The 26,157-nt window shown below is 47.7% G+C and overlaps 1 protein-coding gene across 1 annotated transcript in view; it reads right to left on the bottom strand.

Annotated features, from left to right (window-relative positions):
- The window catches only part of PRKCH (protein kinase C eta), a 124,005-nt gene that overhangs the window by 80,947 nt on the left and 16,901 nt on the right, over positions 1 to 26,157 (bottom strand). The window contains exon 2 of the mRNA XM_075426810.1: positions 15,073 to 15,136. Coding sequence (XP_075282925.1) covers positions 15,073 to 15,136 — 64 coding nt within the window. The remainder of the gene's footprint in view (positions 1 to 15,072; positions 15,137 to 26,157) is intronic.

The raw sequence follows: 26,157 nt of genomic DNA, 5'->3' as shown, positions 1-26,157 counted from the left end.
TGGCAGACACTCGCAAGCACTGCAGCACTGAACAACAATCTCAGATCAGCCTAAATGCTCATCTAGTCCATGCCCTCACAGTGAGTAGTAGTGGGTGTTTTAGGAAAAGAATATATAAAACAAACCAAAGTAAACAGGGGGGAATGAATGCACACACCCACTCCTCCAGCCATCAGCATATAACTGTCTTCTCAATATTCACCTAACAGCAGGCTTCCTCACACCTACTGGACATCAACAGGGGCTAAATCAAAATGAACCAAGACGTTTATTTTCCAAGCTGGAAACACGTATCTTCTGACAAAAATCCCTTACAAAGGCTTGGTATCCTTTAACCAGGAGTTTTATCATCATAATCCCGTGGATGGTCAAAACCACGGGAAGCCTTACTAATTAAAACACCATAAACACAACATAGCATTGAAGAAGAGGCTGACAGCCTGACTCTGGAAAGGAAAAAGGATTTAAACGCTACGACTCAAAGCAGTATCTCCTGACAATTCTACTTCCCCAGCGTCAGTGCTTCAAAGCGAAAACCTTTCATTTCCTAACTACAGCCAAGTCTTCTCTTGAATTCCCCTCCAAAGTCACTTGGATGCATGAATCGGCCAGCTGGAAATCAACCACATCCGCGGAGATGGTGTTCACCACACGGCGTTTCTCCTCCACGTCTGTCAAAGTTTCTGCCCTGCTGCTGCTTTTGCCAGTCTGTGCACAAAACCAGATCGGGTCAAATCCCAGGAGAGTCTCACTGCAAAGCAAACATGTGGCACATCAAACACAGGCTGGGACTTCTGTTTGATCCAGCTGCCGTTTCCCCTCTGAAACCAGATAAAGTTTCGTACGAAGACCAGAGATAGAGTCAGCTCGTGCTGACAGGACTAGGCTGTCTTCTACTAGGACTTCACAGAAAACCCACGTTAATGGGCAGCTCATCTTTTAAGAAGCCAACTTGTCAATATTGCCTGAAAGAACGAGAACAAAAACTGATGCTCTGAATAAAAAAAAAAAAAAAAATAAATTTCCCACTTATGAATATGAAACAGCATTATCAGCAGTCTTGGAAATGTAAAAACGTGTAATCATCCCAGCATCGAATGGCACAGAACTTCATGCTCGAGGCAAGGTCTCCATTTCTCGTCCAAGTGCTTAAGTAGGGCAGATCGATCTTCCTCATTCTCCTGCCAGATCTAGGACACAAGTTCATCTCAGCTCTCACCCTCAGCTCCCAGTGAGCAGCAGCATTTGTGTACTGAGGCTGAACAATGATGTTGCAGTGCAGCAGGATCAACGAAGTCCACACAGCAATATGAGTGAGCATGACAGTGCTCAGCTGTTGCTCCAAAAGCCCATGATCGGCTTATTTCTGGAATTACACAATGATGCCAAAGCTCTGGTGGCACCAGTTTGTGAGGAAGAGACCACAAAGCCAGTGGAAACTCTCCACACTTTCCAGGCTCACCAGCTACAGCTCGGCTCCATCCATCACTGCCATCCTCCCTGCTCACCTCTCCAGTGGGGAACCAGGGTCCAGGACCTTTTTGGGGACATTCAGTTTGCTTCACATCCATCTTGCACTTGGAAGTAGCGTTGCCGGGGAGAACGGTGCAGCTCTGCAGAGCTGCAGCGACCAGTACGTGGCTGTCGGGGAGGCATCCACGCATGCAGGCGGGGAAGAGGGCTGCAAAGCGGATGGCAGAGCCTGGCGCTGGGGCTGCAGGAGGAATAGCTGCTTTTTATCTGTTTGCATAAAGTCTGTGAGAACATGAGAGAGGAGGAAGAAGGCAGCTTGAGAAACTCTTAAAACAAGTATTCTGCTGCTGCTTCGAGCCTACCGACCAGTTATGAATATCATACAGATTATTTTGCATAGAGTTTTAATCATGATTGCCACAAAGGTTTTCAGACATGCACAGGGCAGCTCAAAAATATTATTCTCCATATCTGCTTTCACAAGTTACTTCTGGAAAAATTTTTTTAGATGTCTGCATGTGGATGTTGACATCTATGAAGCAAGGCACTGCAGCATGTTGCGCAAGGCTGAAAAATTTGAATGGAAAAGCTTTTCCATTGATTTCTGTAGTGAGTAACAATGAACTGAGGAAATGGGATGCTGAGGGTAACAAAAGATTTCAGCAAACACGAGCAAGCCCTGGCCATAAGAGACCAGGTTCTCCACAGAGATGGTTGCATGCCAGCCCATTCGTGCCTTCCAGGCCACAGGCTGCAGAAATGCTGCTGGCTGCCAAGGAGGATGTGTCTGAAGGGGACAGCCACTTCCCTCTCCCTTCTCTTTACAGCCACACCACTGTGAGAGATGGAAAGGGACAGCCCCGTTTTTCATCTTGCGCTTGTTTCTCTGCCAGAGGCAAGAAAGATTCTACCTGAATTCCATTTTATCATTCCATCTCTGCAAGTTTTTGCATTAGTATGGAGATGGTAACCTCATGATACTTCTGTTTGCAAGAGAGACCAGGCTGGAGTGATAGTAGCAGACAACTGTCTCAGCTTGCACAAAGAGGAGATGCCAGGACAGAATGATTTTATTTTAAATTAGAGGAGGGACTTGAGAGAGACAGCAGAAGCCTCCAGAGCCCGAGACAGTCACTGTAACTGGAAGGCCAGCTCGTATCTGCCCCTGTACCCAGCAGGAGGCACACAGTACCCATGAGGTATGGAAAAGTAAGATAAATGAGCCAGGTCATGTCCAGCCGGACAACAGATATGCATTTCGCTCTGGTTGTAGTTCACATGGTCTTCCAGCAGCAGTAGAGGTCCAAAAAGACACCGCAGCCCCACTGCTCCCTCCTCACGATGGAGACCCTCCCTCCCACCTCAGACCTGCCAGCGTGACTCCATCTGCAACCGCTCCACAACCCAGTCCTGTCACATTGATCTGGGATAAAATCAAATGGCAATAAAAATTCCCCCTATTATTAAAAATTTAAGTTGACCCACACAAACAGTGAGAAACAGGCAGTAATAACCAACTCCCCTCCTCAGCTGCAGGCAGAAAGGCACAATCTCCCTCCTTACTTTAAGATGTGCAAATAACACTAATACCTCGTACGTATTACTGTATTGCTCATTAAAGCCTTAATGAACTGATTCCTCTCCCTTCTCCCCTTGCCAATTATAATCATTATTATTTCCTTGTGCTTAGGCAAGTGAATTTCCATTGTAAAACCTCCTGTTAGTCCTTCCCACCTATTAAACGCAAGAGAAAAATGTTGAGATGCGATTTATTAGAGAAGGAAACCATTTAAATACATTATTCATTAAAAACAGGAAAATAAAACTAACAAAGCAACTTTGATCTTTTCCATGCTTCATTCATGTACCAGAAGCCCTCTGCAAACTACGCTGGCTAGAGAGCAGAAGTAGCACTAACGGAGTGACAGCATTTGCAGGTCAAAGCTACCAGCACTTGTGCAAAATCCTTGAGAAGCGCAGAACGGGCAGGCTGGGCAAACAGCAGGGAGATCCCGAACCCTCCTCTGCTCCCAACGCCTCGGGGCTCATGTGTGTTGTAACCATCAGCACCTCACATGCTCGTAGGTGGCTGCGTAGTAGGTATCACAACATGCTATTAGGAGGCCCTACCCACACAGGGAAGCACGAGCTCCAAGCTAAACCTATTTTTAACCAGATGCAGTTTCAAGCTATTTTTAAGCAGATGCTCTGAGGACATCCTTCTTTGGGGCTATGTGGCCAGCTTCAGAATTAAACTCGGCTGCTTTGGTATGAAAACAAGAGTGTCCACACAAGGTTTTACACTCAACTAAATCTGTTTAAAATTCATACCTTTATGTTTAGGCAGTGTAACTTTTCCAGAGACACGGGCTCAACATCTGCCTCAAAGGAGGAGCACCAGGAAAATATTCTTTACGTAACATGAGACAAAATGCATCAAGCACCCAAGGATCAACAGCCAGCCCGTTGAAATGGGACTGTCAAGCAGCTCGTATCCAGAAGGACCCACAGGTTTGCAGCAACTCCACAAACAGTAACCATGTTCCTCAACACGGCAGCCATCCCTAGGACAAAACCTTAAACCTTCCTCACCAGGGGCACCGCACCTCTCAGAGTGAAAGCAAATTGTAACCCAAAGCGCAACTGGAATCTAGTCAGGAACAAACTAATTGGGAGAGCTAATTAAGTAGGACACGTTAAACGCTCCCTTTTTTCTGCTGTCAGGGCCTCTGACTGCTATCGCGCAACGACTCAGTCTTACCCCGGTCCCTGCAGATGCACTGGCCTTGTGCTCACCTGGGAGGATGACCACTGCCTGAATCACCGCCCTGCAACACCTGGATTCTCCTGGTCGACTGGTCACCCAGCAGTTGCACAGACCCAGCCCAAGTGGTCCGGCCACATACTCAGCTTTGATTACATAGCTGATCCTCGGTACTCCTAAGATTTCCATGTGGCAGCTTGCTAATAAGTTGTCTAATTGCAACAGCCTTAAAAAGCAGGTTGTTTACCATGTCACTCTCCCACGCAGATTCCCACACACCATGGGCTGAGCAAGACACTGCCGCAGCAAAGCATCAGTCGAAAAAAATAAATTCAGCCTCCTGTATTCCAAGCTTAGTGCTACCATGCAGACACCTGCCAAAAGGCAGCACCTCTTCTCATCAAGTCTCCAGCTTGGTAAGGCGGCAAGGAAATACCTGGTGCTCAAGCACTCAGGCTAGCAACTGCACTTGGCTTCACTGCGTAGCCTGTCCTAAAGCACTTCTGCAGGTGGCACGGACCATTACTGCTCTGCTGTGCAGTGCCGGCAGATTATTGTAATTTCCTAAAGGGATTTCCTAAGGGCTGCAGCCCAAGAGGAACGGCGTGTTCGGAAAACACAGTTGTCCCCATTAGCTTCCCATTCAGCTCATACAGCTAAACTTGACCTATCCCCCTTCCCCATCTCCTTCCCAACAGGGTTTTCACGCTGCAACACGTATTTCTCCGTTCCTGACATTTCAAAAGCAGATGTACCAAATCCATACAAATCCAGCTTTAAAAACGTGGGGTGCCACATGGAGAGGGTGTTGCTTGCCGTGGCGCAGGATCTCTTTGTACTTTGAGAGACAGAAGGACCCTGCTGGTTCCACCAGCTCCGTAACGGCCACCAGCACCACCAATCAGTTTTATTCTTGCAAAGGGGTGGCCCTTTCCACCAGCCGTAAAGCAGCAGTAATACATATTCTGCCTGCCCACGGGCTCTCCCATCTCACTCGTCTCAATTAATGAGCAAGCAAAGATGGGTGAGCAGGAAGAAAGTCACCTTCTTCAACAGCTTGTGAGAGACACCTAAACCTGCACCTCCTTTCATCTTTTTTCCCAGTGCCTTGGTGGAGAAGGAACACATGGGGAGGGAATTTGTTTACGCTCAAATGACATGAGATGAAAGCCAGACTGAGGTTTGACGCTCCCAACAGCCCTTACACAGATTTAAGCAGTTCTGCTCCCAAAGGGCACTCTGCCTTACTTCCAGCACTCCCTTTCACATGGTCATTTTCCAGCCGGATCAGTTCCCGGATCTCATAAACAGCTGCGCTGGCACGATGCGGGGCGCGAAGGCAATCTGGGAGGAAGCCAGCCAGACTTCATTCCGCCTTCTGCAGGGTCTGCGTTCCCAGCAGCCAGGCTCTGCGCTCCTCCTTACAGCACAGCCCGAAGCCGTGCGTGCTGCTGGACGCAGCCCTGCGTGCCCGCTGCAGGAGCACAGGGTGCCTCTGCAGGCGAGGTGTGCCATGGCCCCGACGTGCAAGTGATCACCAGCCCCTTTGGATGCAACACTGGAGCCTCTCTCTGGAGGACTTGTTCTTCTCGCCTTACCCCACATTCCCAGGTGAAATAAAGGACCAGAGACAATGCAGGTACAAACATGTGTAGGACCAGGCTGAGGCCCCAGATTCCTCCACCACTTCAGTTCTCTGAGCTGGGCAGGCTGGAGAAGAAACATCTTTCTGCCTTTGTTCTTGCTGATCTGCAAGTGTGATCTGCCAGTCTGTATCATGAATGTATCGGAAGGACAAAAATTAGACAGAAAAACTCAGCATTACCTGACTTTTGAGAGTTTGATTTTCTAACATTAGTGATATCCTCCAGATGAAAAGGTTTCTGGTTTTAAGGTTTTAAGATGGTTTCCTAAGTTTTCCAAACAAAGAAACTTGTCTTTGGAAGTAAGTCCATCCACTGGAACCGGAGCAGCCTTCCCCCTCCACGGTTCTGGTTCACCAGTACGGCTGTGGTCTCAGACACACAGCTCCAGGGAGAGAGGGCAGCACTGACAGGGGAATACTTCACAGAAAAGGACTGTGCTCTGCTGTGCAGACCCAGCACTAGCGACGGACAGCCATGCTTGCTCAACGAGTCTGACAGCTAGACGGCAGAAAAGAGCCAAGATTCTGGGATTAAAAACCTCATTCCAAATTCTAGCAAGAAACGGGCTTTGCTGGTCACAAATCTTCTGCTGCAGCCTTTCCTTCTCCCCTACAGCTCCTCTACCACCCATCTGTCCATACTCTCCCTTTCCCATCTTTTCAACCCTTTGAAATTCTTAAGTTTCTTCTTCCTTACCGCTCCGGCCCACACCTACCCATCACCACTCCCCAGCCCAGTTTTCTACTTCCTTCTACCTCTCCCTATGTTTCTCCTCTGTCCTTCCAGACTCTTATGGCTCTATTCCTTCTCCGAGTGACTTTTCCCAGTGTTTCAGCTGTTCACTGTCCTTGCCCCGTGTCCCAGCAGATGGGACATGGAGAGCAGGGCACCTGCTCAGCTAGACCTCCTGCCTTCCTCCCTCCTGCCCTGCCACAGCACCCTGGGCCAGCGCTGAGCTCAACCACAGGACAGATCCGGCCCAAAACCAACCCACACCCCTGCTCCAGATTTGCTCAGCTCCCCAGTCCAGCCAGCCAGAGTAGAACTGGCCCCGCGCAAGGCCAGCCCAAGGGAAACCTGAGAGCATCGTTTTCAGACAGACAGATTTACCCTCAATTACAAAACTGCCTCAGTCCCATATCTGCAACAACCAGGAGGAACAGCCACCGAGGTGGGAACCTGCTCAGTGGTGATGGTGTCCACAACCCTCAAAGTCACGCTGATCTCATGCAGTTTCTCCCAGAAGATCACAGAATGGGTGGATTTTTCCCAAAGATAGCAAAAGGCAGATGGAGTCGTCAGAGGCTCTCATCCCTCTCACCCTCTCTCCTCTGCCAAGCTTGAGGTCACCCTGGCAAAGCCACATCAGAATCTCTTTGCTCAAAGCTGTATTTTGATTCAGCACCTCATTCTGGAATACAGCGGAATCATTTCAGCTGAAGCACTCCAGAAAATAAAAAAACTTTTTCAGTTGGCACTGAAGAGTAGGAAACTTTACATTTTTACGCTGAGCACACTCAGGAACAACCCAAAACAGGGGCGTATAAATTGCGAGCATGAGGATTTGCCTCCAAACGCATCACTAGCAGACAAGCTCTGCATCCTACAGCTCCGTGCCTGCTCACCTAAGGCTGAAGACCCCCTTCTATCGGAGATTTTGCCCCACTCCAGTGTGGTGCAGGAATTAACTGCCACAATATCCCCAACACGCAGCAGACGGATGCTGCTGGTCCTCCTTGTGTCTGCAGGGCCAGAGGGAACTTTGCCCCTCGCAAGCACTAATGATGTATGAATACCTCCCATGTAAATTGAGGTAATTCAGCCCTGTGGCACAACAGCACCTTGTTACCCGGTGCATCCTCTCACGCCGACAGGCCCAGCAGATCCGCTCACGCACCAAGTCCAGCGCTGCCCCATACAGCAGCCAGGTGACAGGGACCTCTGGATGCCTGACAGAATAGGCTGCCAGACACCCAGACAGAAGGAAATCCCTTGCCTGTGGTGGTACCACCTAACTAGGAGTCCCCTCCAGCAGCCAGTTGACAGACCTGGATATTAAATGAGACACAGCCTAATTTAGCAGTCAGTGGAGGTGAGATTAAAAAAAAAAACTTGTGTGGTTTTGTTGGCGTTTTTTTTCTCTCCAGTTTCTGCCACAGATTAACAGGGTGACCCCAGATAAACTACTGGGGCTTCTGGACAGCCATTCATTCTTCAGGCAGGCGCCTCACAAATTGTGGTCTAGGGAAAGTCATGTGCAGCCATGAGGTGTCCTGGTGCCTGGGGCACCCCCCCTTCATCCCAGTCCATGGCATCATCCCGGTGCCCTTGGCTGCAATGGGTGCAGAGTGAGATGTCCATGAAACAGCATCCCCCAGCACAGGGCGCAGCAGCCAGGGAGAGGGCTGTGGTCATCATCCCTGGCCACAGGACCACGGTCCCGACCTCCAACGGCTTCGTCATCTGCTCCTTCCAGCCCACGTTTGCCATTCGGCTTGGCCGCAGCACAAACACCCACTCCAGCGCAGCGCTGTCCTCCAAAGCCAAGTAGAGAGGTTTAAGCTCCTCTGGAAACCACCATCACTTCTTCCAGGAATCACATTAAAAAAATGCAAAAAGTCTCTGTTCCTCATTACAGCCAGGAACACTGAAATCCCAGAGCAGATTGCAAGCTTGCATATTTATATCTAGGGTTCAGAGCCCAGACAAAACACAGCTCACTGAGGAAGTAAAGTTAACCCTGATATTGCTGTTTGTTGCATTTTTACAGCGTCTGGATATCTAAGCAGTTGGCAGATCTTGGCAAGTCATGAATTTCTGCCAAAAACCTCTCAGCATCAGACATACTGCAATAGCTGCGGAGCTCAGATGGATCATTTTCTAAGAAATAAAGGTGGTCTCGTGGATAAGCAGCGGGCTGGGGTGCTGTTCACCTCCTGGCTTTGCATTAGAGTCCCTCACCAAGCAAATCACTTCTTTTCCCAGGGCCTAGACCTTCCAGCAATCAGGAATAAACAGGTTGGTTGGTTTGTTTTCCCCTGTTGAAATCCTTTTTTCCTGTGAAAATTCAGAATTTACCAAACTTGCCTTCTCTTTTACTTTTTTTTTCTTTTAATGGAGGACAGGCATACATGAGATATGAGAGTGCTGGGGTGCAAAAATACTTGGGTTCTTTCTGCAATATTTAAATGTGACATGCAATATGTAAATTTTGAAGGCTTCACTTTAAAAAAAATAATTGCTTACACTATCCTCCCACCATAAACAGTAATAATTATTCATTACCCCCCAGTTCATCCACTTTGTCTATCTTCCAAGGCTGGGCTGTCTCTCCTTATAGTGACCCCTTCTCATGCCACTGCCAGCTTGAACCAGGCAAGAGAGAAGCAGCACTCAGGAAGATGCAGTACAGCTCCTTCTCCTAATGGCAACCTGCAGCCCAAGGGACATTTCTCAGAATGCCCAAAAGCTCCTCCCTGTGAAAAGGATCTCCAAGAGGTTCCCGAGATCTTCAGTGTTGCTGACAAGCTTTGATCTCCTTGTGCATATATACAACAAGTGTAAAGCACTGCAAAAAGTGTAAGCATTGGAAAAAAAATCCAGAGGTATAGAAAAACATGTGTCCTGCTGCTCCCTGCCACGTAAGGCTTTGGGCTAGACATTACAGACTTCCGTGTTCTCAGACTGTGAACAAAAGATAGCAAAGCTTTCGTTATGCTATTCTGCGCTGCTATTGCCTGTTCAGATCAGGAGGCTCTCTGGACAGTGTCTGCTACACGCCTTAAAATTCTCCTACTTGGGCTAGTAACCCAAAACACAAGAATGGCCCAACTAGCCAGGGGACGAGCATGGGGTATTTTTTATTCCCGGCTCCTAGTTTCCAATAATTATTCCCTTAACTATAAAAAACCAGGCTGAAAACAGTCATTATTGCAGTTTACGGAGGACCAGTAAACATCGTTTTTCTCCCGCTCGTGCAAGAGCCTAATAACGTACCTGCAAATAGAAGTTTTGTGGGGCTGAGGAACTACATTACAGCACGGAGCAAGGATCTTCTCAGCACAAAGCATATCTATCATTTGAGACTTTAAGACTGCAGGACTTTACTGGTGCCTGTCTGAGGAAATTCTGTTTCTTACGACAAAAACCACCTAATGCTAGAAAAAATGTATTCTAAGAAAAACAACAGCAAAAGACCAAGAGTCTTCACACTTGAGAACAAACCATCCCAAACCCACGACGCGACAGCTGCAAAACAGCAAAGCGTTTCCTGCTCTAGAGGCAGGTTCATGCTTCCTTGTTGCTGCAAAGCCTCCCAACATTAAATATTTAGCAACGGGTGCTATATCTGTTCTACCAAGTCACTCCGCTTTTCAATATTCTCGTCGTTCTATTTCTTGCCCAGAACTCAAATTTGTCTTTGTCTTTCCTGACACTGAAAGAAAAGAAACAACCATTACTTACCTCACAACAATGAAATTAAAATTGAACTTCAAGCCAGAATTATCACTTTGAGTGACAAAATTAAAAAAATTAAAAAGGCAAATTGTAAGAGTTCAAAGCACTAAAATAGAAGCACTTCAGTTTCTACAGGGCTTGCTTTATTCATTAATTCAGTCAAACAATTAATTTGTATTAATTTCATTAGCTTTGCACAAAATTAAAAAGAACAAATAGCAAGAGAGGTGGCAAACCACGGGCACTGCACCACACCTTGCAGGCAAAGCTGCAAGGGGACTCAGCTTATCACAGAATCATACAATCACAGAACAGCTGGGGTCGGAAGGGACCTCACAGATCACCCAGTCCCACCCCCCTGCCATTGGAAGGGACCCCTTCCACCAGAGCAGGGTGCTCAGAGCCCCGTCCAGCCTGGCCTTGAACACTGCCAGGGAGGGGGCAGCCACAGCTGGATGAGGCACGTTCATGGCAAAGACAGATCTCTCAGAGCAGCCACTTGCATTACTTTCAAAGGAGAAAGGGCCAAAGAGACACAAAGAGAGAGATGTAAGAAATGCTCAAGACACTACTGGCAAAAACGCTCACTTATTAATATCCAGAGTAAAAACAATAAGGAAATTTAAAAAGAAATCACAATTCTGATGACTTAAAAAAATCCCATTATCAGGCAGGTTAAATAAAGAAACCCCAGGAACGATTAAACAAAGTTCTTTGAGGGAGGGAGGCGGCTGGGGGGGAATCAATTCCTAAGCAATGCCTGAAGTTTGGCAGGCAGAAGTCAGTCCTCACCTGCTCTACAGAACAGCCTGGAGTGAAACAGGTCTCGGGTCAGTGAGGGAGACAGCTGGAGGAGAGGGTGCTTCTCTCCACCCCAGGCGGGTGCCGGGGCCACCGGGACCCACCACTGCCAGCAGAGACACAATCATGCTCGGAGAGGTAATCTCCTCCCCGTTAAGGAGATTTCCATTTTAATTTTGTACTGGTCGCTTTACACAGGAAATGTCAGCTGAATGAGGGGAGTTAATATAATCAGATACTGCTTAGCACAGCAACGAATACATCCAGCAGAGAAAATAAAGGCAGGCAGGGATAATTTCAGTGGACATCCCTCGCTTCCCATTGCTCCATTCCTTTCTCTTCCTGAAAAATTACACGCATTTCTAACACATGAAACAGGCGTACTTCCCTGCCTCCAAACCGCAGCTTAACACTGACGGGCAGAAGAGCCACACGCGAACCTACAAAGGACCAACCTCCTTCCAGCCGCACGCTTTCTGTACTGCCCTCATCCTGATGGCACACGAATGCGTGCCAGACACGCTGTGCCCCTCGCAGGAATGCCACCATTCTCTCCCAGCCCGCTGCAGGGGAAGCACAACCAAATTAAACTTCTAGGTCAAAAGAACTTTTGATCAAGCAGAAAAACCTAACCACTCCTGAAGCTAAAGAAAGTGCCCACTGCCGACACCGCTGACACTGTCTGTTTTGGGTAAGCTTTCTAGGATAATAAAATAATTCAGTCTCAGGTGGACCTAAAGTCTCAGGCTTTTTTGTTTGCTTGGGTTTTGGGGTGATTTTCCTTCTTCCCCTCCTCCCCCCTCTCTGTAGCCATTTTTGGGGGCTTTTACTTTACTGGACTTACATGATGGTGGCTGAGATCCTGAATTTGGCTATTTCCATAAACAAAACAACTCACTTGGCATAAAACCTCTCTGAGATGAATCCCGTGTTGGTAGCATGAGGAGCAGCAGCAGGCGCTGACCCTCCAGCCTTTGCTCAGTGGAGGTCTGAGGCTTTTCAAGAGAAGATGCTCCTCACCGTTCAGACCGACTCCACCACATTACCCTTTTGTCCCCAGAGTCTACCGAAAGCGGCGAGGCCAGAGCTGCTGAAAAAGCTTGTGTGTGGCTAGAAGAGTCAGTCTACAGACATCGCCGTGTTGCTCGTTACCTGCTGGAGGCTGGCTATTTCTGCAGCACCACGTCACCACTGCTGGATCCTTTTCAGAGCAGGAAATGCACCAAGTTGCAGGCTTACCATTAAAAGTCACAAGAAAATGATCAAAAGTACTAAAGAACATACTGCTTGAAACTCTACATGGGTCTACGTTCTACCCTGAAGGGGTCTAATGCGAACTAACAAACTAGCAGCGAGGATGGGGTAGCAGCTGCCCTCCAGATTAGGGCAAACAAGTGGAAAGCCCCTTTTTGTGTTTCAAGTTGTGAGTTATTCTCAGACTTCTTTCCAAAAACTTGCATTTCAAATACAATTCCGAGCCTTCACATTCCCAGGAAAGAATGAGAGGAAAAAATAGAATAAAGCACGATGTTCTAAGAGAGACCTCACTATTTTCAGAAAGAAACCCCTGCCTGACAGATGCCTCCACTACCCAACGACTGGGAGAAGTCAGTGTCTGCGCTCAGCCTTGCCCTGGGTTATGTCTATTCTTGGAAACTCCAAATGTGACAACACACGGGACTAACCAGTCAAGAAAAGCCCCTTTGATCTTCCTGTTCTGTAAATCCATACCTTCTCAATACCAATAGAGCAAAGGGAAGTACCAGTTTCCAACATTTCCCATCTTCGTCAGAAAGCAGTAGCAGAACAAACGTTTGAATCCTCCCTCTCTCAACTTTGAGACCTTGTTAGCAACATGCCTTAATAGCCTAGCCACCAGCATCAGTCTGAACCACACTTTGGATTTATGCTCAAGCCCACCAGCCCTGCTTAACCTTGCTTTAAACAGCCAAGCGTGACATGCTTGCGTGTGGATACCAGCTGGCATGCTGGTCAGTAAAAGCCCTCTAGTTTCTTGATCTCAGTACAACTCTCTCTCCATCATTGGCTGTATCATAGGCAATTAGAGCCACTTTCTAATGTCCTTTTCACCCCTATCATTGTCCTGATATCATTATTGCTGCCTAAGAGCCATTGTCTTGGACCTGCAAAAGTCCTCCACATCTCCCTAGCACATCTTTGAACTCTCCCTGTTCTCTAGTTACAAATAGAAGGCTTTTCCCAAACTAACTTGAAGAAGTGATCTTCAGGTCTCCCTGTCACAGGACAGTTGTAGGGAGCATCTCCCTAGAGGAGAAAGGGTAAATGACCGGTTAGCATTTTACGCATGGATAAACGTGAGAGCAGCTCCCACAGAGTAAAGCACGCATTGCTACTTGACAGATAAAGAAGTGAAACTTGCAGTGATGTTGCGTGGCCTGCCCAGCTTCACATGGAAAGTGAACTTCACTGGAAAAGTGAATTCTGGTCCCCTGCCCTGCTGCAGTGCCAGGGTGTGATACTCCTCGTCTTCTCCATCACTCCAAGACCATCTGTTTCCTTAGGAGTCAAAGCCAGCCAGGCTTTCTGTTCATGTCTCCCTCCTAACAACCTCCTGCAAGCAGGATCATGCCCTGCCCATGGTCGCTAGGAGTAAGAGCAGCCCCAGCGCCACACAGGGAAGGATGTCTGCAAGCCCTGCCACTGCTTCCACGCCGTGGGGCTGGGGGTGCTGCTGCAGGGGAGGACACCATCTCCCTGCAAAGCCTTGCTGGGCCCTCAGGTGTGGCTCCTCTGATGCAGCAGCTTCCCATCAAGCAGCTGCCCCGGCCCCAGCACACGTCAGGCTGCCGGCCCAGCCAGAGTGAGACAGCTCCCCAGAAGTGTCCAAGTAAAGCACAAGCTTGTACTCAAACCTGCATTTGAGAAACAAAGATGGGTCAGTGACAGGCCTGGGCACCCAGCACAAGATGCGAGCTCGGGGAACTGCTAGGCAGGAGAGCAGAGCTCCCCCATAACCCTTGAAGCAAGCACCCCTCCAGCTCGCACCCTCCTCGCATCCAAGATGGAGTGCGCCAGGGTGGGCTGCCTGTGCCACAGCCCCTGGCACAGCCCTTGTGCCAAGCCATCAGTTTCTGGGGCAGAAGAAGAGAAAGCATTAAAAATCCAGCTCTCCCAGGCTGCAGGTAACAGATAGTGGCACAGATCCTGCCTCAGGTTCTTGGTTTCTGCACAGAAAACACCCCTCAACAAATGCAGTCTGAGGCCACAGCTAAAACAAAGAACCATGGTGTAGGCCTGAAGAAAATAACCGTTTCCTGAGTCCCATCCCAGATTTCCCGGGTTCCTCCAGCACATCTCACATCCACGCTCATAGCTAGTATCACAGTAAACAAGAGGGAAATTAAAAACATCACGCTATAAAAGACAGTTAGAGAAAAAAAAAATCTGTCTGGATAGTTTTGCAGGGCATCTGTCGCGCTAAAAAACCTCTAAGTTTCCTGTGCAAAGTGAACTCGGGAAACAGAAATGCAGTGAAGTAAATGGGAATCATTACGGAATAAAAACCACCCAGATGTTTTAAGCATGTTCCATTTTAAACGCGCTCTACATGCTGCTTAGCTTGCCATTCAACAGGCTCCCAGGTAAAAAGCACGGGTGACAGACACAATCTGCTCGAAGGACAACATCAGACAGATAAGTCAGACCAAGCACGGATCGGCTCCCTGGGTCTGAGATCAGGCCAACAGCAGAGCCACGGGCACACAGGGCGGGACCCGCCGCAAACAGCCCCTTCCAGATTGCCCCCATCGCTCGAGAAATCTCCAACGCACAGCAGCACATGGCCCGTGTGAAGAACGCCACCCGCTTCTCTACTGCTTGGTAGCTGACGGCAAGAGCACACACCAGAGCCCAGCTCTTAATGGAAACAGGGCAAAATAATCCCCTTACCTTCCGTGAAGCTGCCTGTAAGAGTTATGACGACAAACACTTTGCCTTCTGGCTCCAAATCCACCTGAAAAAGTAAAGGAAATGTTAGAAGATCACTTTTCAAGAAAAAAACTCCTCTTGGGATTTTGCATGATAAATCTTGAAAATATTTGATAACATTTATAAAATATAAATATATTAATAATATATAATATAAATATATATTCTCATGCATACCCTTAATTTTACAAAATATAAAAAAAATCACCCATGGCTGAAATTGTTCAACAGTCAGGGCTCCACAAAAAATAAGGAACTTGATTCCTTATCTTTTTCCTAGAAGTGCTGAACCGTCTCAATCTTGCTAGAGCAAATAGAGATTCAAGAAAGAAAAAACTAAAATACGGCTAATAGTATTTCAGTTAGTCAGATAAATGAAGCGGGAGTAACATTAAACACACGCAATTCTCTGAAAAGATCCATGCATGTCTGTCTGCTGAATTATATGGACGTCCCTCCTATTATATCTTATCCCACTGAAATCGTTTCAGTCTTTCAAAATACCATTAGTGCTAGGTAAACATTGATTTCTTACATAAATCACCTTCTGGCCTTAAACCATAGAAAATAGGAAACTGTTAGTGCTGTTACCTAAGGACTTCTTGTCGTTTAATCTAAATTAGATAGACAATACATAGATAGAGAACAGAATACAATTTTAGGGATCAAAGATTCAATCCCAATGTCGGTCAATCTGTCCTCGAAAGAAGGTATTTATTTTTTGGTGAGTCGATTTTTCATTTTTAGTCACATTTTTAATGAAGGTCTTGCTTTTGGGTTTTTTTTTTACCAGCTAGTTCTTAGCAAAAAGCTGAGGATCCCTGAAGTTCAAGTCAGGTTGTCACACAGAAGTCTCACTTCAAAAAAAAACCCAACAACAAAACCAACAAGGCACACAACCCCTCCACACATCCCACTCCCAAACTGCAAGGTTAAAATCACCCAAAAGGAGCTTCACACCTCCTGGGTATCGATAATCTGCGGAACAGAAATTCTGAAAATAGAGCTCTCTGGAGGAATGACTAGACGTGATCATTCAAACCCTCTGTGCTCTCACACAGTCACTTTTCCTTGCTCTGGCAGAAATAGCAGCAAGTCTTCTACGTCAGCGGCACCGAGTTTCATCACAGAAGTGCCCAGAATTTAATATCCTTTGGTGTGCACGCTGCAGAGTGAAAAACGTTTCCCGGTCCTGCAAGGACGGATGATGAGCTCCGGCTCCCTCCTTTGTCTCGGGCAGCACGCGATGTATCCTGCCAACACTCTGACTCCTCTCCAGTGTTAACACATCACACCACTCAGACAAACCTCTGACCATCAGCCTGAGCTCCCAGAGCCACGGTGCAGGGCCCACCGCTCATCCAGACAACATTTGCCCGTGGTTTGCAAACCCTGCCACGCACCAGCCGGTCCTTTGAAGGGAATACCATCAGGACACAGGCAAAAGAGAAATTCGAACTCTGCATATCTAACGGAGGAGCCAAACAGCCACGCTACACATGGACAGAGAGCATCTGCAGGGCTCTAAGTCGGGGGAGAAGGCGTCCAAGCCAGACTGACTCCGCAGCGTTAAGGTATGGCAGCGCTTTCTGCTGGCACCAGCGCTCCTGGGGATGCTACCCGCAGCTTCACCATCCCCAGCCGCGAGAACACAATCTTCTGGGCTAAGTGAGGGGGAAGCAGAGACAGCACGCACCCTCACCGAACGTTTCCCTAGCCTACAACTTGTTGCAGAAGTAGATAAATTGTTTTTTTCAACTACTGGGAATTTGTTAGGATGAGCAGAGCAAATATTTTCAGAGAAAGGATGAGAGAACATCCTCTTCACACAACTCCAGAAGGGGCATGACTCTATCGATGGGATACAAATCATGGAAACTAGAACTTCTTGGAAAAAATCAAAATGTTCATTTTATGGAAACTGTATTTTCCACTATCAAAAAAAAAAAAAAAAAAACACCAAAAAACAAACAAATCAATCTCACAGAGAAAATTTGAATTAAATATTTAGCTTTGACTGAATACTAAATTTCATGTTTGCTTGGGCTGCTTATTACACTGGCTTTACAAAGCTGCGTTTGAACAGCCCTCTGTCTCCATTAATATGGAAGGCATTCCCCAAATAAACTTCAACTCCAGGGATATCAGGCATCATTTTTGCCTACATTTCCGTTCACTGGAGAGATACACATCTTTGTAAAGAAATGGTTCTTTCAAAAATACACAATAAGTATAATGCATACACATCTACAGTCACCCAAATTGATTTATGGGGTATCAGGAATTCAGATTTTATGGGAAAATTCTTACTCAGGGTTTCAAAATCATTCTTCAGTGCTTATCATTTTTCTGCCAGTCTCCATACACAGCAATACATTAGACTCCTGCTTTCACATCCACAAAGAGGATCCTTCCTCCCTTCTTTTAAGATTTGTTTAGTCTTAAAAGCAAAGGCTTGTCAAGACACAAGCAGCTGGGCTGAGACCAGGAGATGCAACAAAAGCATCACCCACCTTCTGCACAGGCTACAAACAAAAATTGGTCCAAACTCTGTGACCCAACACACTCTCCATCACTGGAAATGGGATTCCTCTGCCCAGGGTAGCACACTCTCACAAAACAGAAACAAAATAATTCAGAAAGTAATAGCAGGAGATTTATGGGAGTTATAAAACAATGTCTCTCCCCTCCAGACTCCAAGATTAAAGACCAGTCAAATCCCCTACATGAATGAAGCAGCCGTGCTCTTGTTGTACCACAGCTCGAGAGCACTCCATAAAGAGGATCTAGCTACACTCCAGCTCTTCTCACAGCACATGTTAGCAGGATCGAATGAAAAATTACAGCTGAAAGACTCCAAAACGAGGACTGCAGCCCCAGCACGCCAGGAGCTGCTGAAACTTTGGCACAGCGGCACGCCACTGGATGCAGGACTAACACTGAAATCTTGTCCTCTACAAGAGGTTAAAGCAGACAGTCTTCAGAGGTTCTCTGGTCTTAAACTGATAGCAACAGCAACAACAAAAGATGAGATACAATGAAATTAAATAATTAAAAGTAATACACCACTGCTAAAAGTCTGGCTTTTGGAGATTCTGTGATCTCCTTTAAAGATGAAATTTGACCAGCTAAGTAGAAGCCAACGCAATATCTGAGATCAGCTACCAGATACGTGGAACGTGCCTGAAACAGAAAATAACGTCTGACCTACAAAACGGAACGGAAGACGTCTGGCTGCAGACCTGGCCGAGATCAGCCGATCGAGGAGCCCCCGGACAGCAACACCCACCTGACGAGACGTGCTTCCTCTCGCCATCGCACGGACTCCCGTCCCATGGCCACACACCGTGCAGGGCCTCATGCTGGCGGCCGCTGACGCCTGCGAGCTCCTCACACTTGCTGGACCACAACCCGCGATGCCCGTGCAGCCAGACAGATGCTGATATGCTGAGCCGGCGTGCACAGCAAGCAGCTTGCTAAGCCCGGGCCCCTGGGTAACCTCAGCCATCCTTGTAGCACACTTCCCCATGTTCCTGCCCCGGCTTTACACCTTCATTACTGCCTTCACGCTTTGCGGCACAGCTACAGAACTAGCACGTGCCTCGGGACAGCTTTACCAACCCAGCAAGCAACTGCAGCCACATTTGGGCACGCAGAAATATGCCCGTAACCATCTGAAACCAGATGCCCACAAATGAGGAGTGTGGTTGCCTACTTCTTCCCCAAAAGGAGGAACTCCTGATCTAAACCCTCGTTCTATCTCTTCAGTCACTAAAGAACTTCTATCACTAGCACCTACTTTTGCAGACTCAGAGGACTTCTCACTATGCTCTGTTATTTAATAAGATTTGAGCACTTCAAAAGGCAGCAGCTGCCAAAGGACTGGCCCTCCAGCCATGGAAGGGATAACCCTATCTAGCGACGGCTGGCTGGCGGCCCAGGCCCCGACTGCACGCCGGCAAGGCTCCGGCGATGTCGGTACCTCCCAGCATCAGCGAACACCCTCAGGACTCAGCCTCACAACAGCGGTGCGGGTGTAACACAAGCACCACGCACATGCTAAGGTTTGCTTCTCACTTCCTTTCTTCTCAGCATGGACCGTGACGGCTGAAAGGCAAAAATCTGTATTTTTTATAGAGAGGCAGGGGCCACAGTATTATTCTTGACAGAATTGCTGAAGTCTAAAGCAGACTGTGCAACCAGTTTGGGTGAACGATGCAGCTGATGTTGATCTCCTTTGTCAAAGAAAGCAGGAGAGGCTCAGAGAAGCTCAACAGCCTGAAGGCAGCACAGACAACGTTAAGGGAGAACTCCTACATCATATCATAGGAGATAAATGATACAGGAATGTAACCATCTGTATATACTTGACAACAATATTCAAAAAGTTTAATAAGCAGAGATAAAAGTTGCCTAATGCCAAGATCCATCTGGCATAGGATAGCTTCTTTCAGGGAATTGCAGATTTCTGCCTGGAAGAGCAGATGCACTGCAGTGGGAAAAGTCCTGTTGTACTGGGAGAAGCAAAGAAGTCTGAATTTTTATGCATGTGTGACATTGCAAATGCTACGAGGTACACTGATCTCTGAATAAATCAAACTAAACTGGTGGCGTGCAGCATCACACCATCGGCACACACGGCTGCAAACACTGATCACCCTCCCCTCTCATCCTCAGCCTGGTCCCCCAGAGAGCAACTGGGAGAAAAAAAACATTGACTTTTTTTGCTGTTTTAGAGGTAACTTGGCCAAGTTTTAGCTTGGAAAGGGTGCTTATCAGTGTAGTAAAGCCTTTAATCGCCATTCTCTTCTAGTTCAAGGAAATGGAAGACAGCACGTTCCCCCGCAGCACAAAGGGTGGATAAGATTAACTGCGGGAGCTCAGGAACCCCTTTTGTATCTGTAAGAACAACACAGGATTTTGGCCCAGAGCTAAGTATACACTTTAACTTCCGCTGAACTCCACAGTCGTACCTAAGAGAAAACAAGCGCTGGAGGATTTTGGCAAGCGTGCTGGAAACGAGCAGGTAAGGACCGACGAGTTCAGTCGCCGTTTCATCACGCTTCCACTGCGAGACGCAACACTTTGGCAGCGAGGCCGAGCACAGGGCCGAGGAGGACTTCACTCCCGCTTCGAACCACCCGCACGGTGCCCCATGCCTGAACTTGCCGAGATCGCACGGCTCCCACGTGACTTCAAAGGGAGCTGCAAGGGATCGGTTTCCCCCAAGGAGGGGCCCCAGCCAAACATCTCACGCACCTTCTCCAGAAAAAGGCCGTGCCGACTTTGTTCCCAACAACCAGGAAGGTGTTATTTACTCTCCTTGTCCGCGTTACAAAAAAAAAAAAAAAAGCTAGTTCAGGAGCAAACAGATGCGGGGAGACTGAAACAGGACTCCTTAATCATATGCCTTCACACATGTAATAAAAACTGGCCGCGCGTGATTCACCAATGGAAGAGGTTTGGAAAACAAATTCAGAAGAAGGGTAGTCTCTCAGGCAACATCTCAACACGCAGCCGAAGCATCCGCTGAACTCGAAGAGCAGGTATAGTCAGTCGGCCTCCGAGAGAGCCGGGCATGCCTCTGTCAAAAACTCGCTGCGGACGGGAAGAGGTGGATCCGAAGGGTGGCTGCCTGCCTGCGAGCGCTCGCTCTCCGAAACGGAGACGAGGTGGACCTCCAGGATGAAGAGACATCTTCAGCCCTGCATCTGGCATGAACATTAACTCTTGCAAACACAAGACCAGAGTATCTTTCTTTTTTTCCTCCCCACAACAGATAGCCCAGCCTGGGAAGACCGATCTGAAGCGCACTGAAATCAGTGGGAATCTTCTTATTGTGTTTGGGTCAGGCACGAAAGACGACTGCATTTACCCTGGAGCCCAGAACATCCTTTCTCCCATTGCTGCTCCGTCCTTTCTTCCCCACAGGCACAATTAGTAAGCATCCTAGAAGTACAACCTTTTTCTAGGCCATGTCAGTGCTGACGTGGCTTCAAAAACAGAACAAGCCAGACACTTGCAGTGAATAAAGCAAATATAAAAGCTACCTGGGGACTTAATTAGCTTAATTAAACAAGTAGCTATATCTTTTGACTTCCTACACAATTTTTAAATTTAATTAACAGAACTGCATATATAATCAGACATTCGTAGAGGCAATTCCCAAGGCTCTGTTCAGTCAAAAGAGCTGAAAGTCTGGGTTAGGCTAAAGCTCGTTTTTCACATGCCTCTAGTTATTTCTTTTAATTTTTCTTGTTTAAGCTCCTAACAGATCATGCTTATGGAATGTCAGATCTTGCTGTATTTTAATAAGGCAGCACCTCCACCTGAGCATGCCTTTGTTGGACAGGTCAAGTAGCAACTTTCTCAGCAAAATACACGGTGTCTGGATTAATCAGTCCCTCTTGCACATTTCAAGGCTGACAGACACCTATCTGTCAAGTCAGGCACCTTTGAAAAATTCTTAGGGTTCTCTAGTACAAAGGGAATTTTGCATTTCCAGACCAACAGATTAAAGTGTTTTTCCTACAAATGCACAGCATGCAATTTTTAAAGACTCAAATCATTGTGTCTAAAAAAAAAACCAAAATGGGATGCGAAGTATCTTCTCATTCCTGCAAAGGCTGGCAAATGCTTCGGGCACGAATTCCCATCGCAGGTGCCAAGGGGAGATGCGGACAGTTTCTCAGCGACCACGGCAAGCTCCTCGCAGGGGAGGCCCTAGGAGATGCCACTGGGAGAACGGCAGCAACCCCAGTTCTTCTTCCACCCGAGCTTTGAATCTGATGCTGCCCAACAGCAGCACCTCCCTGCTCCCGCCAAGATGCAGTTTTGACTCCAGGTCTCAACACGAAGAGCGAGCGGCAGGGTGACGCAGCGCTGCAGCAAGGCTGCCGGTCCCACCTCTAATCTGTCGGTCCACGCACCGTGCTGGACGCACAGAGCGGCGAAGCCTTGCAGCTCTCCAATTCCAGCTGCAGCAGATGACCTAGAGATGAGACCTGGTCCCTCGGAGGCCAGCCTGCCCGTCCCCTGGTAGGGGATGAAGGCTCAGAACTTCTGCCTCCTACGAGTGACGGTAACTGTCAAAGTTTAAAGGGGGAAAAGAAACCTTTCCAACAATTATTACAGCCTTATGTTTAACACTCTGGAGGTAAACCCACAAAAGGGTGGAAAGTTAGTCTCTCTTGTAACTCCTATAACCAGTTACTCCAGCTATTACTGTAATATTGTCATTTTAATTTTTTGTTCCAGGACAGCTGTTTAAAATATTACTTTTGTTTTCAGTCAAGCTGCATAATTATAAGCTATGTGCCAGCCATGAACAATCATGCACAACTAATGACTGTTAGCCAATCCTGGACTCTTTAATCAATTTTAGTCTGGTTTCATCCAAGACATCACCCACCTCCGCAGGAGATTTGCTCGGGTAGGAAGAGCAAGGGCTGCAACGAGTTTTATCTATCCCGTGAAAATTCCTGCCAAGAAAACCTGCTTGAAGGACTACAAATAAAATATAGATAAAAAAGAGGTTTCAAATCTTAAAAATAAATAAATTAATAAGTAAATTCAAAAGCACGAGCCAAAGCCTGCTCCTACTGGAGTTGCACCAACTTATATTGCTTTTGAGAAATCCCAGCTCCAAAACAAGGAATGATTTATTAGTAATGGTTGCAGGTGGCTGCTCTTCAGTATATTTCAAAAAAAATTGTAGGGTTATATTAGTTAAACCGAGAGAGAGACACACACAACTGGTTCAGGGACTGTTTCTTTTTGTTCTCTTTATATTTTTAAAGAAAAACAACTACTCTCCAGGGGGATTTCTGTTCCCTTTTTCCTGAGTTTTGCGGCAGGGGGAGGGAAGTCCAATTGCCTGTTTATCAGTCCCACGGCACTGAGGTCTCTTGAAGCCCGGGCACTGACCCCAGAAGCACCACCACTGAGCAAGAACCTGTTCCTTCCAAAGTTTAAGTCAAACTCAAAATGAAATGGGGGATGGGGAGTCTAACAGTCACGCGTGCTCACTGGAGCCTGCCACGGAGAAGGGCTTCCATCCACAGCCCCAAGACAAGCACGGGGCTGGAAATGACTAGGGCGGCAAACGAGCCGAGAAGCGAACACGAAAGCGGAGCAGACCCTAGCAGCAAGGCTGCGATTTCCGAGGGCGCAGAACACGCCAAGCGCGGGCCGACTCCGCACACTGCCCACAAACAGCCACGCCGGCGCTGACGCTCCCGCCTCAGAGCCTTCCCGTCCCGACTCAGCGGGGCTGAGGGTGGGAAGGTGGTCTCACACGCTGCTGCCGGCTCGCCGACGGCAGCCCTCGGAGCATACCGCCGGCGGCTCTGCGATGGCTTCCTGCCCCACACGGCTCCGGCAGCCAGCTGCCGCAGAGCTCCCGCCCAGCGAGAAGGGCTAAGCTGGAGCAGCGGCACTACTGGGATACAGAGCCCTGGAAAGCCAAGGTCTGCCCTTCCGGGCGAAGCCTTGGGGAATGGAGAGGAGCACGGTGGCACAAAGCCCTCTCTGAACCAACCTCACACCCAGGAGGCATCAAGTCGCAGGCGGCTCTGCTCCGCTTTCCCACCTCCAGCGACTGTGTCTGCGGGCAGAGGCTGCTCTGTGCCCCACGAACAGGCTCTGCAGAGAGCAGGAGCGGACACCATCTCCCAGGGGGCCTCTCAACACCTTCGTGCCGCCTCTCCCAGCTCCCTCCCACAGCCTGCGTGACCGTAGCCCGTCTGAAACCCAAATCGCGTGGGCAGGACGCGTTCTGCCTTTCTCTACCACACGCACACACAAGCAGAGTTTTAGCTTTAGCTCTGCTGCGCACAAATTGCTAAACACGCAGCTGGCTTCGTAACACCATGCCAAATACCACCACGTCCAGTCCGTCACTGGATTTTCCTCCAACTCCTCTTGCCTTCCACCTACAGCTATTTTTTTTAAGGGATGGGGGGGAAATGACAGATTACTTTCATTTCCTAACAGGCAGATACTGACATCAATGCTGGACCACTAAATTAAAGGATGGCGAATGCAGGCTTCATTTTCAGCTGTTTGAACACTTGATTACAGCCAATACGCCCATGCACACATTCGGTAGCTGGCGTCAGGCTATCGGCTTTGCATATGCAATGTATGGGAATCTGCCTGCAAACACCTATATATGCAATTGCAGGTAAAAGAGGCCAAAAGTGGGACAGCGTCTCTGCTCCTGAGAGGACTTAGGAGCTTTGACAAAAAACAAAAACCCCAAAATCTTCTATTTTCATTCACTGAACAATAACAACGGGTCAATAAACCTCAACAACCAGTTATTACCAACAAAACAAAAATCTTTCAACAGCCGCAGAGCCCTGGGACACTACTTTTAGCTACTGCACTCTGGACACGTGAGTTGCAAAAGGATGATGCTGACAGCTCACCTTTTAGATCTCTCACCGAGGACACAATGCCGAAAATACCACCTTCTGTCTCCAAGTTCTGCAGATGATCAACAAATGTATTTTCTGTCACAAAAATGAACTGCTTATAACTTGGCAGAAAAACCAGGAAGTTGTGCCAGTTTTGCTGTTTACAGTAATAAAGACAGAAATCACTGACGGGTGCCAGGCAGGCAAGTCGGTGGCACTTCCCGTCTGGAAACGCTCCAAGGGCCAGAGCAATGAGTTGGTGAGTGGAGTTTCCCTAAAGTAAGGCACTCACATAGCTGAGCTTAGCACTGATGCAACGTCCCCGACAAGGAAAGGGCAGGCGAGTGCGAGCGAGGGAGCGAGCCCAGGTACCCACGCACCAGCCAGCGCACACCAGAGACCTGGGTTTCGCCCAGAAAGGAACAGAACAGGCACCAGGCAGAAATACAGATGCAGAAACAAAAAGATTGGGCAGAGAAGTAATAATGATGCTCTCGGTCTTGAGGAGAAGTCTTCCAAGGCACAGCATTCACCTGTAGCTTTCATTAACCTTATTAACAAATCTAGCCAGGCTTATGAATCATTCACTGACTTTACATTAAGCAGCAAAGTCTGCATCACGGTCTGAGGTTCTCTGCTCCACGTGCTCCTGTTGGTCACCCAAGGATCGTCACCGCACAGCTACAGCAGGAGAGCACTGTAGAACTTAGGGGGAATCCACTGGGTTGTACAATGTCAAACAGGGCCCTCGATACCCTGCTCATGGATCCAGCCCAAGGAATTGCAGACTCCTAAACCAGCCGCAATGCTCTGCAAAGAACCCCTCTGCAGTTGTCTCCCCAGCACCTTGCTCACTGACATACTTACGTGGTTCTCCAGTATTCAGTGCTGGAAAATATTTTCTTGTTATTCATAGGTTTCATTGTATAATCGTAAATTTCAGTACAATTCTTCTCATTCGAGCCTCCATTAGGTGTGTCACTGTTTCTAAAATATCTTCCTACTACATATAATTCATTTGGTGTACTGCTGCATTTCCATTTTTGTCCAATAGCTCTTTCTTCTTTCTAAAATCAGGCCACAGGTGATGAGATCACGAACCATTAAAATCCATTAGATCTCCAGATACAATCCATCAGATTTCTCAACACTTCAGGTAGAAAGGGGAAAGGTCACTACCTTCTGCTACCCCAACCATTTCTGTCAGACACTCACTTTTGAAAAGCCAAATCCCATCTTTTTAATAACGGTCAAAAAGTTAAGTCCTGGTGGTACAGCAAAAGGAAATCCGCTGGAAAAGTCCAGTTATTTCTGGTGCTTAATCACTACTAGTGGGTGCCGTAAAATAAAATAAAGTATCCCACAGTGAGATGCAAGAGGCATCTCGATGCCTTCAGCCTGACAGCAGAAAGCTGGGGTTCTGCGGTACAGAGATTCGAATGCAAACCAAGAACCCTGCAGAGGGCTTGATATGCAGGCACCTACCCTCTTCTTCCCTTTGACACCGAGCGTCAAAAAGATCCATACTTAGTAGAGGGCCTTGCAACACCCGACCCTACGCTGTTCAGTTGGCAAATGTTTTGATTGCTGCATGAGGGGACAACGGCTCCTTATCATTGCTCACCTA

The sequence above is a fragment of the Opisthocomus hoazin genome, chromosome 7 (genome assembly GCF_030867145.1).
Source record: "Opisthocomus hoazin isolate bOpiHoa1 chromosome 7, bOpiHoa1.hap1, whole genome shotgun sequence".
NCBI lineage: Eukaryota > Metazoa > Chordata > Aves > Opisthocomiformes > Opisthocomidae > Opisthocomus > Opisthocomus hoazin.
This window is presented reverse-complemented; position numbering and strand designations above follow the sequence as displayed.